This window comes from Papio anubis, chromosome 4 (assembly GCF_008728515.1).
Source record: "Papio anubis isolate 15944 chromosome 4, Panubis1.0, whole genome shotgun sequence".
Lineage (NCBI taxonomy): Eukaryota > Metazoa > Chordata > Mammalia > Primates > Cercopithecidae > Papio > Papio anubis.
Window position 1 is genome coordinate 130,659,317 of NC_044979.1, and position 14,792 is coordinate 130,674,108.

Genomic DNA, 14,792 nt, shown 5'->3' on the forward strand with positions numbered 1-14,792 from the left:
ATTTCTCATGCATGAATGAACCTCATAAACTGTATGCTAATAAAAGATGCCAGAAACAAAAAGTCATATTCTGTAGGACTCCACTTATATGAAAAGTTCACGATAGGCAAATCCATAGAGACAGAAATTAGATTGGCAGCTGTCACGGTTAGGTGGGAGGGAGGAATAGGAAATGACTGCTTAATGTGTACTGGGTTGCTATTTGGGGGAATAAGAAAACTCTGGAAGTAGATCGTGGAGATAGTTGCACAACATTAGGAATGTCCTTATTGCCACAGAATTTCACACTTTACAATGGATAAAATGGTAAAATTTATGTTACATATATATTGCCACAATCAAAAACAATATCATAAACAAAACCAAAAGGGATGCTTCTAGACCAGCAGTCTCCCACCTTTTTGGCACCAGGGACTGGTTTCATGGAAGACAGTTTTTCCATGGACAGGGGTGGTGGGTGGGGATGGTTTCAGGATGAAACTGTTCTACCTCAAAAGATCAGGTATTAGATTATCTCATGAGGAACATGTAACTTACATCCTTCACATGCGCAGTTCATAATAGGATTTGTGCTCCTATGAGAATTGAATACCACCGCTGATTTGATGAGAAGCCGAGCTCAGGAGGGAATGTGGGAGATGGGGAGAGGCTGTAAATACAGATGAAGCTTCGCTTGCTCGCTCGCCTGCCACTCACCTCCTGCTGTGAGGCTCAGTTCCTAACAGGCCATGGACTAGGACCAGCACTGGTCTGCAACTCAGGGGTTGAGGACCACTGCCCTAGACAGTGGCTTACCAGAGCATGGAGACTCCAGGAATAAGAGGACATGGGGCAAACAAGAAGGCAAAAGTCGAGGGTGCCCTGGGAGAGGCCAGCTGAAGGGAGTCACTGACTGCATGGGGTCAAAAAAGCAACCTGGAGGTTCAGATTGCCTACACCCCAATGTGGTGTGGACACTGAAAACAAAAAAAGGATACTGCCTAATCATATGGTACTAGCTTTATGACTATTAAAAGTAAATGAGGCCGGGTGTGGTGGCTCACACCTGTAATCCCAGCAGTTTGGGGGGCCAAGGCGGGCAGATCATGAGTTCAAGAGATTGAGACCATCCTGGCTAACATGGTAACACCTCATCTCTACTAAAAACACAAAAAAAAAAAAAAAAAAAGCCAGGTGTGGTGGCATGCACATGTAGTCCCAGCTACTTGGGAGGCTGAGGCAAGAGAATGGCTTCAACCTGGGAGGTGGAGGTTGCAGTGAGCCGAGATCGCACCACTGCACTCCAGCCTGAGCAACAAAGCAAGACTCCATCTCAAAAAAAAAAAAAAAAAAAAAAAAAATGGGTAAATGAAAAGCTATATATAAAGTCCTCAATATGCATTCAGTAAATGGTAAATCTAGTAATAACTCATTTATTATCATTATTAATAGGATCAATGGTATAACTTCCTATGAACAACAAGCTTGTCTTTCTAAGTAGCCAATATCTTTTTTTTTAAGATGGAGTCTGGAGTCTTGCTATGTCACCCAGGTTGGAGTACAGGTGGCATGATCTTGGCTCACTGCAACCTCTGCCTCCCAAGTTCAAGTGATTCTCCTGCCTCATCCTCTCGAGTAACTGGGATTACAGGAATGTGTCACCATGCTCAGCTAATTTTTGCATTTTTAGTAGAGACAGGGTTTATTCATGTTGGCTAGGCTGGTCTTGAACTCCTGATCTCAGGTGATCAGCCCACCTTGGCCTCCCAAAGTGTTGAGATTAAAAGTATGAGCCACCGCCTCTTCTTCCTGCTTTTGCTGTGAGATGTGCCAGCTCCCGCTTCACACATTCTGCCATGAGTAAAAGCTCTATGAAGCCTCCTCAAAAGCCAAGCAGATGCCAGTGTCATGTTTGTACAACCTGCATAACTGTGAGCCAATGAAACCTCTTTCCTTTATAAATTACTCAGCCTCAGGCATTTCTTTGTAGCAATGCAAGAATCGCCTAACAGAAAAGAAGTCACTCTTGGAGAACAATCAGAGCTTAAGATAGCAGATTTAGGGAGCTTCTCTACACAGACACAAGAGCTGGGTCAGTGCTGCTTACACAGACGAAGCTCAGCAGACAGGCCTGTGTACACACAACAATACAACATGAGGGGAATCTCTACAGGCTGAATTCGAGTTCCAGGAAGTCTGGCCATGTTGCTCCTATGACTTTGAGTGACACTTTCCCCAAATCCCCTAGCCCCACTGACATGGTTTGGCTCTGTGCCCCCACCCAAATCTCATGTTGAATTGTAATCTTCAGTGCTGGAGGTGGGGCCTGGTGGGAGGTGATTGGATCATGAGGCTGGATCCTTCACGAATGGTTTAGCACCATCCCTTTGGTGCTGTTTTCGTGATAGAGTTCCCACGAGATCTGGTTATTTAACATTGTGTGGCACCTTCTCCCTCTCTCTTCTTCCTCCTACTCTGGCCATGTAAGACGTGCCTGCTTCCCTTTCTGCCATGACTGTAAGATTCCTGAGGCCTCCCCAGAAGCAGAAGCCTCCATGCTTCCTGTACAGCCTGCTGAATCCTGAGCCAATTAAACCTCCTTTCTTTATAAATTCCCCAGTCTCAGGTATTTCTTTACAGCAGGGCAAGAACTAATACACCCACCATGGCACCCACAATACATATCACGGGTGCCCACTGCCAGTGCGAGATGCATAAATAAAAGCTATCCTGGGAACAACACAGGTCTCCAAGGAGTTGAGTGTAAAGGCAAGATCAAGTTCTGGGGGCTGAGTGGTCCAATGCAGTCTAGACACATGCGGTTGGGTCCTTGAAGTTTTGAAGAAGAGAGGTTTATTGTCAACATTTAGAAGGCAGGAGATTTCACAAAGGCTCTAGATTTATGGCTGCTCTTAAAATTCTGGGCCAAGTGCAGTGGCTCACGCCCGCAATCCCAGCACTTTGGGAAGCCAAGACAGGCAGATCACAAGGTCAGGAGTTCGAGACCAGCCTGGTCAACACAGTGGAACCCCGTCTCCACCAAAAATACAAAAAATTAGCCAGGCATGGTGGCGCGTGCCTTTAGTCCCAGCTACTCAGGAGGCTGAGGCAGAAGAATTGCTCAAACCCGGTAGGCAGAGGTTGCAGTGAGCCAAGATTGCGCTCCTGCACTCAGCCTGGGTGACAGGGCTAGACTTCGTCTCAAAAAAAAAAAAAAATTCTGAAGGCCTAAACACACTGGCCTTATGTACCCCCAGCACCATCAAGCAGAGCTGGGAACTGTTGCCTCCTTGGGCAGGACCTGTGTTCTTCAGTTCCCCAACCTCTTACCCTTACAGTCAGCTTTTGCCCTCTTTCATGGCACTTACCCACTTGCCATACTGGAAACTCAGGTGTAGAAAAGAAGAGTGGAGGACAAAGAGAAAACCTGAGAAAATAGCTATTTAGCAGGCAGGACAAAAAAGATATTAATATATACAGAAAGAAATAGGAAAAGAACTGAAACAGAAGGAATTATCAATTCCCTTAATGCAAATCTCCTATATTATGTTGCTTACTGGGAAGTCTCAGTATCTAAAGACTCGTCTAATGTAATACCATTTGGATGATGAAACGTTCTCCTTGGCCCATCTTTTACTGGAGTAAAATCGTAACTATTAAAATTTTGGCATCACAGCAAGAAAGAGAAACCGCCATGTCCTCATGTCTAAGAAAGCATATTGTATCTGCTTAATAATTTCAGAAGGACCATAAAAATTCATCCCTACAATTAAATTTCCCCATCAACTATTAACAAATTAAGCATCCCGTAAGTTAAGACACATTAAAAAGAGATCATTGGCATTTGATTCTATTTTGTACATCAGAGATGCATATAATATTAATGACTCATGATCATGACTATTTTCTTGAGTCTTTTCAAAGTGCATATTAATCATCTGTTAATGTTACCGTAACTCATGAAATACAAGCTAATTTTTTGCTTAGAGCCACTCAGAGACAGTCATTATAGATGTTTGCTGGGCATCCGAAGGCACTGCACTGCAAGCACTTCTTTTTCTCTGTTGCTAGCACTTACAGTCACACCTTCATACTGTTATCTGTCCTGGCTGGAGGCCAGTCTCCTGTGTGTCAGTGCGGAGACTTGGGAGAAAGTATCTTTTAGACAACACATGAAAGTCACTGTCTGCGAGTCCATCCTTTGAGTTTCATCCCTTTGAGATCTAAAGGTCAACATGTCTTCAAGCACTCGCCATTAAACCTCAAATATCCCTGAAGGCTTTGCTTTAGTTAACCTTACACTATTAATGTTATTTGCAGATAGCCAAGAATATGGTCCTGAAACACTCCATGATGAACAGGTTGGGTGGGAGCTGAGCCGCAAGACAGCTTGAGGAAGTTGTAGACCCAAAAGATTTACCTTCTCTGTTGTACAAATTTGCCCATGGCTGGCTCTACTCCTATGCAATTTTTCAGCTCTTGGTGTGAGCAGAAAATTAACAGAACTTTTCAAAAGCTTACTCTTTTTTTTATTATTATTATTTGTGACAGGGTCTCCTTCTATTGCCCAGGCTGGAGTGCCATGATACAATCACAGCCCACTACAGCCTCGCCCTCCTGGGCTCCAGCAATCCTCCCTCCTCAGCCTCCTGAGTAGCTGGGATTACAAGAGCACACCACCACCTGGCTAATTTTTTAAAATTTTATTTCAATGGAGACACAATCTGGCTATGTTGCCCAGGCTGGTCTTAAACTCCTGAATTCAAGCAATCCTCCTGTCTTGGCCTCCCAAAGTGCTGAGATGAGAGGTGTGGGCCACTGGGCCTGGCTAAACTCTTACTCTTGTTAATCACAAATGTTTTAACTGAGAAAGAACTTCATGACTATCTGGAAAAAGCCTTCATCCTTACTCCATTATTCCATCTTGCTATCTTAACACCAACAACCACACCCCTAAAACCGAGCCCAGGTACACAGGCCTCTCCTGCCTCTCCCGACTTAAGACAGAATCATGATTTTAAGAGTCAGTTTGGTCCTCAAGAAGAACTCACATAAAGTCCTGAACTATAACTCGGGGATCAAAGGATTTTCAACCAAGCCATTTCCCCCAAATAAGGCACCATTCACAGGTTCCAGAGATTAGGATTTCCACATCGCATCTGCAAAGTCCTTTTGATATGGAACAGGGGCAGGGAAGTGCTAGGTAGAGAAGGGCAGGGTCCCTGGCAAGGGCTCCACTCTTGGGCCTGTGCTCACGGACCTAAATGAGGACAGGTATTTCTGTTTTCGCAGTCAAAAAGTTGCCTTTTGACCCACCATACCCATCCCTCATCCTGTGCCCATAAAAACCCGGGACCATAGTGGGCACAGACACAAGCAGCTGGACGTTGAGAGGAGCAGAAGAACACACGGACAGACACCAGCAGACACTGGCAGGCCAGCAACAGCAGAATGACGTGGATGCTGAGGGGAGTTCGGCCAGGGGTAGTTGGAGGAGAGTCTGGCTGCTGTGCTACCCGACTCCAGGGGAAGACCACCTTCCCACTCCATCCCCTTCCTGCTCCCCATCCATCTTCTCGAGAGCTACCTCCACCACTCAGGAAAACCTTGCACTCATTCTCCAAGCCCACATGTGATCTGGTTTTTCTGATACACGAGGACAAGGACCCGGGATACAGAAAGCCCTCTGTCCTTGTGATAAGCCAGAGGGTCTAACTAAGCTGATTAACACAACCTGCCTGCAGATGGCAAAGCTGAAAGAGTACATTGTAACACACACCAACAGAGGCTTCAGGAGCCATAAACACTCAACCCTAGAGACTGCCATGGAGTCGGAGTCCCAAAATGCTCCCTGAAACCTACCCATCTGCATGATCCCCCTAGGGGTTTGAGCAGTGGGGCACTGAAGAAGCAAGCCATACCCCTGTCATATGCCCCGCAAAGGTTTAAGGGAACACTCCCATTTCACTTTTTCCTAAGGGACTATTCACAGGTTCCAGAGATTAGGAACCTGTGAATGGTCCCTTATTTGGGAAAAGGACTTTGCAGATGCCATTAAGTTAAGGATCTCAAGATGGGAGATAATCCTGGATTATTTGTATGGACCCAAAATATAATCATAAGAGCCTTTACAAGTGGGAGGGAAGGAAGCAAAGGAGGAAAAGGTCACGTGATGAAGGATGCTGGAGAGAAAGGGAGATGCAACATAGCCATGAGCCGAGGGAGGAGGCAGCTTCTGGAAGCTGGAAAAGGCAATGAGATAGATCTCCCCGAGAGCCCCCAGAAGGACCCAGCCCTCCTGACCCAACCCCTCCTTTATTTTAGTTCCATCGGCTCATTGCAAACTTCCGACCTCAAGAACTGTAAGAACATCAATCTGTGTGGTTTCAAGTCATTGTTTTCATAGTAATTTGTTATAGCAGCAAGAGGAAACTAATACAGCATTGAAATCAATATTCATTCAACCTCCTTGCTTTTTTTTTTCCGAGATGGAGTTTTGCTCTTGTTGCCCAGGCTGGAGTGCGATGGCATGATCTCAGCTCACTGCAACCTCCACCTCCCAGGTTCAAGTGATTCTCCTGTCTCAACCTCCCAAGTAGCTGGGATAACAGGTGCCTGCCACCATGCCTGTCTAATCTTTTTATTTTTAGTAAAGAAGGGGTTTTGCCATGTTGGCCAGGCTGATCTTGAACTCCTGACCTCAGGTGATCCAACCACTTTGGCCTCCCACAGTGTGGGATTACAGGGATGAGCCACCATGCCCAGCCTCAACCTCCTTTCTATTTGAGTTTTGCAATTATGCCTCGAGATATTGATCTCCATATCCTGAGAGGCAGCTTGGTGGGACCCGGGACAAGAGTTCTAAAGAGCTCCCCAACGTCCCTCCAGCTTCCCAGAATGCCACACCCCCTTGTCCTTTTCTATATGATCTTGTATCATGAAAAAGAGTGCAAACACAACAACAGTACAAGACTTCAACAAGTATAAAATAGCCCCAGAAAAAATAACTTTCAAACTTCATCCTTAAAAGTTTCTGAACACAGCTCCTCCTAGACGAGGAAGAATAAAGAAGTGTGAACATTACTATCAATTTGAAACTTCTCAGTATCGCCGTTGAAAAGCTGCACTTGAAAACTTTACATAAAGGTGCAAAATGTAACATCCTCCCTCTGCAAGAAAGCTGTGATCCTGAGACAACCACGGCTCCTGGAGAGCTGTGTGCACACAGCTGCTCGAGCCCAAGGCAGGCTTTTCTGGCCTCTCTCAGTGGCTCCTTTGTACCCTTGAATTTGGGGGCTTGTTGGCCGCCAGGGCTCACCAGCCACAGACCTTATGGGGAGAGAAGGGTCTCCGGCGTCCCACCAGTCTTTTGGGGGGCTGATGTACATGCACCACAGCTCCCAGCTGTACCCGTGGGCCGAGTTCTCGTACCGCTGCACCTCAAAGTTGTCCTGTTTGATGTTGTCAATGGAGGGGAGGATCACACGCTTCCGGTTTTCCTGGATGCGGGATAGAACCGGCTCAGCCCTGAAACAGAGAAACAGACATGAAACCTTTCTTCTCTCTCCTGAGGCACACCTCCCAAGACCACAGGAAATGAACAGCATTTAGCTAAAAGGCTGGGCTTCGGGAAGGCTGGAACTCAGATGGAAACTGAGGCTTCCAGGGACCTGTCCATGCTGGATCCTGCAGCTTCACACCTGGGCTGTAAAGTGTATGAAATCAGCTCACCCCTTCACCCTTGTTGGAATTACTACAGTGATGCCTACTCCAGCCTGAAAAGCCTAGAGCAAGAGTTCAGAACATGGGGTCTCCTTCCCAAGAAAGTGCCAAGTCTCACTTTCATATTGACAGTGGACTCCACGATTTACACTGCATGACAGTTTTATACAGTGTCGTCAGTTTACCCCTAGGGCACTGACTGCCACCGCTTGTTTTTTCTGCTGGCACTGAATTTCCTTTCCCAAAATAGGTCACTTCTGCCTGGGATGGCCTGGTTTTAATACATATATCACTAGCTTCTGTGTGTGTGTGTGTGTGTATGTGTGTGTGTGTGTGTGTGCGCGCGCGTGATTATTTCAGTTGTTTTAATTAATTTTGTGTGCGTGTATGTGTGTGTGTGTGTGTGTGTGTTGGCATGATTATTTCTGTTGTTTTAATTGATGATTTAATTGTGTGTGTGTGTGTGTGTGCGTGATTATTTCAGTTGTTTTAATTGATGATTTGATTTCTTAGAAGGGACCTAATTGAATTGGTTAGCAATAGAAGACTGGAAACTAATTAAATGCAAAGGCAGGCAGAATCCTGGCTTCCTGCTCACTTCCCCAGCTCGAGGCTGCAGCGGGCATTCGTCAGTGATCTGGCTTCAGGTTCAAGGCATAGCCCGCTGGCTTAGGAGACTTAGGAGACAGCAGATGGTCAGACACCTCCAACATCGTGCGTCTCCGAGGCAGGCGCGGGAAGGGATCATTTCCCACATTCGAGAAGGAGAAGATGGCTCTCCTAGGCCAGCGCATTAATCTCCCAGCTTAGAACAGAATGCAGGTTTTGGAACAGAGTCAAGCGAAAATCCCATTCCTCTGCATTATCGGGAAGAATAATGAGAACACACAGTCGACAACCCATCTCTTTTCATTTGCAGCTATTGAATTACCTGTTGGCTCATCTCATCTTTCTATTTAAAATGAGCAATAAAATATACCCTGGGCCATTACCTGCTTCCAATACTTCTGCACACACCATATAAGCTGAAGCCAAATGGCACTGATTTTCCAAGGCTTCCAGGCAGGCTTAGGAGCATGGCCCTGGCCAAGTCTCCACTCATGAAATTCTCCCCTGGGAATGCCCTTTGCTATTGGCTGAAAGCCCAGCCATCTAACAAGGCTTAGACCAAGTACCACCTCTCCCACTTCTCTCACCACCTGGTCCCAAGACCAAGCACCACCTCTCCTGTGGGAGTTCTTCCTCTCAACTCCTAGATCATTTCCCCCACCTTATTCAAGTCACAGTGACTGTGCAGCTGCCTTTGCTAATCATCTCTGAACACAGGCTATTGTTCTTATGAGCTAATGATAGCTGATCTTTATTGAGCACTTACTAGTGTTAGGCGCCATTCTAAATATTTCACATGTGCTGACTAATGCAACCCCCAAGATAATCTTATGAGGTAGATGCGATGATCAGCATTATCCAAATGAGGAAACTGAGGACCAGGGAGGTTAAGCAGCTTGCCCCAGGCTACACAGCCAACTGGTGGTAGAATCAGGTTTCTAACCTAGATGGTCCAGTTCATGTCTTAATTCTGAAGCTCCACTATCTCCTTGATGAAACATGATGAACCCCACACAAGCCCAGACCATGCATATAGAAACATTCAGTTCAGCCCATCCACCAGCAGTAAGAGTCACTGAGTATGGAGGCAGAAGACCTGGGTTCCAATGATATTTCTTTTTTTTTTTTTTTTTGAGACGGAGTTTCACTCTTGTCTCCCAAGCTACAGTGCAATGACGCGATCTCAGCTCACTGCAACTTCTGCCTCCCAGGTTCAAGCGATTCTCCTGCCTCAGCCTCCTGAGTAGCTGGGATTACAGGCACCTGTATTTGTATTTTTAGTAGAGACAGGTTTCGCCACGTTAGCCAGGCTGGTTTCGAACTCTGACCTCAGGTGATCCACCCGCCTCAGCCTCCCAAAGTGCTGAGAGGTGTGAGCCACCGTGCCCGACCCCAGTGATATTTCTGTGGCTGAGAAGTTTGATCTTACTGTCTACTAGACAATGTATGACGATTCCCAATAATTTGCTCCCTCCTCCCTGGGGATGTCCTGCCTATTACCAGATGGCCTGCAATGCTTCCCTAGAGAAGCACACTCCTTCCTCAACCTCCAATTAACATTTAACTTGGACATGTGAATTGGTTTGCCAATGGGATGTGAGTGAAAGTGACGGTGTCACATCAGAGCAGAAACTTTAACAGCCATTTTGAAGTTCAGCCACTGTTCTTTTCCCTGAGCCACAAAGATGGGATGTTCTAGACAGGAGGATTCCTTGACTCTCAGAACACAGAGGATAAAAGCACAGCCACAGTCAGACAACCGCAGCTGATGTGCCATGCAGACAAGAGAGAAACATGCATTGCTGTAAGTCATTGTGACTGGAGACTTTTATTGCAGTAGAACCTGGTAAAAGTTGAGACATGCTATCTACCTTGTAATGGAGAACCACCAGGGGGTTTTAATTCAGAGAGGGCTCTATGCCACCCAGGTAGACGTGTGGAAAATGAGTCTGAATGGCAAAGACTAAAGTCACAGACATCAGGGAGAATCAGATGATAGGTGGATTCAATTAGATAGACTAGAATTAGACTGTAGACTTGAGGGCAGATACCAAACTTGCCAGATTTTGAACCCCAGTTTAGTGTCCAACTGTCCCAGTTTGTGCAGGACTCTTCCAGCCTTACCACTGCAAGTCCTGAGAAATCACTCAGTGCCAGGCAAACCCCAAACCTAGAACAACACCAGGGGATACAGTAGGCATCTAGCAAGTATCTGTCAAAAGAATGAGTTTCAGCAGTGACCGCATTCGTTTAGGTGAATGTCAAGGAAGAACCAAGCTGGGAGAGTGGTGGTCAAGACACTCTTGAAAGAGGGAGACAGGAGAAATGGCAGACAAAACTGGCTGAAGCTGGAGGTTGAAGCGATGAGTAACATGAGGGCAAGGGGAAAATCAAGGGAAAGGGACATATGTGGGGGGCAACCAGTTTTGACAGGAAAGAAACGAGGACGCAATGATGCCAAGGAAAAGACAAGGTATGCCAGGCCTGAGGCTGTGACAGAACGTTGGCGTGCATCTTTTTCAGAAGGCTTCCATTATGGCTCAGTGCTTCTCAAACTGGAGCATGCATCAGAGTCCTCTGGAGGGCTGGTTACAACAGACTGCTGGATCCCACCTGCACGGCTTGTGATTTCAGGCGACTGGGTGGAGCCCATGAATTTGTATTTCTGACAAGTTCTCAGATTCTGTGGATGCTGCGGGTCTGGGCACCACACTTTGGGAATGATTATTACTAGAGATAAACAGCTCTGGAGCTCAGGAGAGAGATGGGGGCTGAAGACATGCAGCTAGGTGTCACCAGAGTTTGATGACAGCAAAAAACTGGGAGGGAAAATTGGTGTCTGAGATGGCAACGGACCCCAGCGTGCACTTGAAGGGGTCAGTGTTACCAGTGGTCCCGGGTTTCTTAAGTGGTCATATGCATAAACATTGGTTTATTGGTTGTTGCAAATGAAGAACAGACATTTTAATGTTAATTAGTGATGGGATACTGGTTCTTCGAATCTAGTACAGTGAACAACACCTACTTAAGACAGCCTCAATAAGTGTAAATAAACATATTTGTGAAATACAAGACTCTGCTTCTTACTAATTAAGCAACCCAGGTACAGGTTATTTAACCTCTAACTTGATGGATCATTGGTTACTTAGCAACAATCATCTGACCACACTTTCAAACGGGAAAGTTCTATTCCAATTTTAACATGATTTTGGCATTTTTGTGGCCTCACTCTTTGTGCATCCAAAATCTTCTACTCCCCGTACACTCAACCAGTTTCTCACACTCTGTTCTTTCCACCTAGAAAAATATCAGGGCCATATCTGCAGAAAATACGCTTCACCTTCCTCCGAATGATGTGAAAGATAATTCTGGGGAGCTTTACCTGAGTGGTCAGAATTATAACTATATCTCTTTTCTCACAATGACAGTCAACCATCAACCTGCAAAGACAGCAGCAAAGAAGGAAAAGAGAACAAGAAAAATATGACTTCTTGTCCCATTTGCAAGGATTCTGTTGAGTTTTGTCTACTTGATACGCCATTTTCTTTTTCTTTCTTTTTTTTTTTTTTTTTTTTGAGATGGAGTCTCTCTCTGTCACCCAGGCTGGAGTGCAGTGGTGTGATCTAGACTCACTGCAACCTTGGCATCCCAAGTTCAAGCAATTCTCCTGCCTCAACCTCCCGAGTGGCCAGGACTACAGGCGTGCTCCACCATGCCCGGTTAATTTTTGTATTTTTAGTAGAGACAGGGTCTCACCATGTTGCCCAGGCTGGTCTCAAACTCCTGATCTCAAATGATCCACCCACCTTGGGCTCCTAAAGTGTCGGGATTACAGGCGTGAGCCACCGTGCCCAGCCTGATACACTATTTTCATTGGGGATTTTGATGATGATGATGATGCCAATGATGATGAACTGAACAGACGGCAGGTAAATTTCTCCCTGCTCCCCAGTTTTATCCCAGACAATGGTCTCACTTTCTTCTTCAACGAGTCTTTCTCTGTTCTCCCAGTGCCCCTACAGGTAACAGGCGAAATGTCCCACCTCCCGCATTCCAGCCCCTCTCAACCACAATGCAGGTCTTGAGCACCCCTGAGTTTCAGCTCATGACCTACCAGCCAGCGGTGAATTCCACGTGGGCATCAAAGAAGCCAGTGACCTGCCCGGTGGCCACCTTCCAGCCCTCAATGCGAGCGCGGATCAGGCCTTCCCTCTTCTGATTTCTCACCACCTTCACCAGCCCGGGGTAGCGTTTGTGGACATACTCCTCCAGGGGGACCTTCAGCTCCTCTGCAAATAACAAAAATGCAAGAAGGTCTATAAACATGTCACTTCAAATTTGCATCTAACCCACTGCAATGCCCACAGATCTTCAGCGAGTTCAAAGATCTCAAAAAAATCGCATGTTAGTAATTCTGGCAGAAAAGAAAATCTCATCAGTCTAGGAGTCAGACGACATCTCTGATGCATTCACCCAGGACAGCTATCTTCTGACGATTTGCAATCCGTACAGCTGGATGGGAACCAGGCCTGGCTTTTATATCCTGGCTGCTATGAGCCGGCAGACGTCCTTCAAGATTCTTTTTCTTCGTGGCCCTCCCCGCAAACTTGACCAGAATCCTTGTCCTTGTCCTCCTGCTACCCCATGGGTCCATCCAGTTTATCAATTTCTATACGGGCTTTTCCATCTGCACACAGACTCGTTCTTACAGTACGTGCCTTGGGATGCAAAATAAGTCTCTGCTCAGTAGTCGAAATGCTAGCTTGGAGGCAGAACTAAAGCTACCAGGGATTGAATGCCCTCCCTTCTGCAACAAGCAGGTGGGAAAGTGCATTTCTATGAGCTAATTTAATCCTTGCAGAAACCCCAGGAGGTTGCTAGATTAATTCCATTAGTTAACTACGTTAATTCTATTTTGCAAATGAAGACATAATCTTAGAGAGGCTAACCTGTTCCGAGGTCACATTTGTGGTAACGGGAGAGCTGAAACACAATTCAACTGAATCTAACTCTATAGACATAAAGACTGATACTCAGCCGAGTCTGGTGTTGTGCACCTGTACTCCTGGCTACTCAGGAGGCCAAAGCAGGAGGATCACTTGAACCCAGGAATTGGAGGCTGCAGTGAGCTATAGTTACACCACTGCACTCTATCCTGGGCAACAGAGCAAGACCTGGTCTTTAATTTTAAGAATAAATAAAAATAAAGACATCTTAAAAAAAAAAAAAAAACAAAACAGTGATACTTTGTGTGCATAAAAATCACCAGGTATAGGGAGGAAAATGAGGGGCTAACAGGGAGGGGATTCTTAGATACCTGCACTCCATACACCCTGCATGGGTGCTGGGGTACTCAGGGACATGTCACCAAAGGCCATAGATCATGGAATGCTACAAGGCGAATCCCACCTGGTGACCAGGGTTGGCTTGTGACTGCAGGAATCTCCGTTAAGTTCAGGGAGAACATTCTGAATGCTGAGCGCTGGGCACCATGCCAGGAGTTCCGCAGGCACTGTTAGCTCTTAGCTGCCACGTCACCTGTGACCTGGTCATGGCTCTTCCCAGGAACAGGATGTCAGCTCCTGGCTACATCACTCACCACATCTGGGTATCAAATGAGTTCCTCATTTGTTAAGCAGTTGCGAGACTTTGGGGGAGATATATGGGTATGGATCAGTAAGGCTGGCAAAAGAAAGTGTGGGTCATTACCACTGGCCTTCTCATATCTAAAGAGTTTTGGGAGGTATTAAAGGAGTAAAAGGATAAAGCCTAATCATTTGGTACTAGCCTTATGGCTGCTAAGACTAAAGGAAAAGCTATATAGAAAGCACTCAACATGCATTCAATAAATGGTAAATCTAATAATAATTGGTTTATTATACTTATTAATGTTGATTAATTGCATAACTTCCTATGAACAACAGCTTGTCTTTCAAACTAGTCAATATCATTCTTATTTTTATTTTTTGAGATGGAGTTTCCCTCTTGTTGCCCAGACTGGAATGCAGTGGTGCGATCTCAGCTCACTGCAACCTCTACCTTCTGGGTTCAAGTGATTCTCCTGCCTCAGCCTCCTGAGTACCTGGGACTACAGGCATGCATCACCACACGTGGCTAATTTTGTATTTTTAGTAGAGATGGGGTTTCACCATGTTGGTCAGGCTGGTCTCAAACACCTGGCCTCAGGTGATCCACCCACCTCAGCCTCCCAAAGTGCTGGGATTACAGGCATGAGCTACTGTGCCCAGCCGCCAAAATCATCTATAAAGTCTAGGGCCTACTGCATAGCAGTAGACACCATTCTCACTCTTACAAGGTACAGGGACACACTGTTCCAAACAACAGCGTATGGAAACATCGAGGCAGATGCCACCATCCAATGATCAGGGCTTAAGAACAAGTGACACTGAGCAGGCTTCTCTTCCCAGTCCCTGCAGTGTGATTCTGGACTTTATAAGATACTGAGTTGTGCTCTGGCCTGT

General features: G+C 46.0%; 1 protein-coding gene across 1 annotated transcript in view; it reads right to left on the reverse strand.

Moving 5' to 3' along the window:
* GALNT17 (polypeptide N-acetylgalactosaminyltransferase 17) overlaps window positions 1-14,792 on the reverse strand; it is a 595,450-nt gene that overhangs the window by 289,707 nt on the left and 290,951 nt on the right. The window contains exons 4-5 of the mRNA XM_017956661.3: window positions 12,425-12,599; window positions 7,309-7,506 (exon numbers count right to left, since the gene is read on the reverse strand). Of these exons, the coding sequence (XP_017812150.1) occupies window positions 7,309-7,506; window positions 12,425-12,599 (373 nt within the window). The remainder of the gene's footprint in view (window positions 1-7,308; window positions 7,507-12,424; window positions 12,600-14,792) is intronic.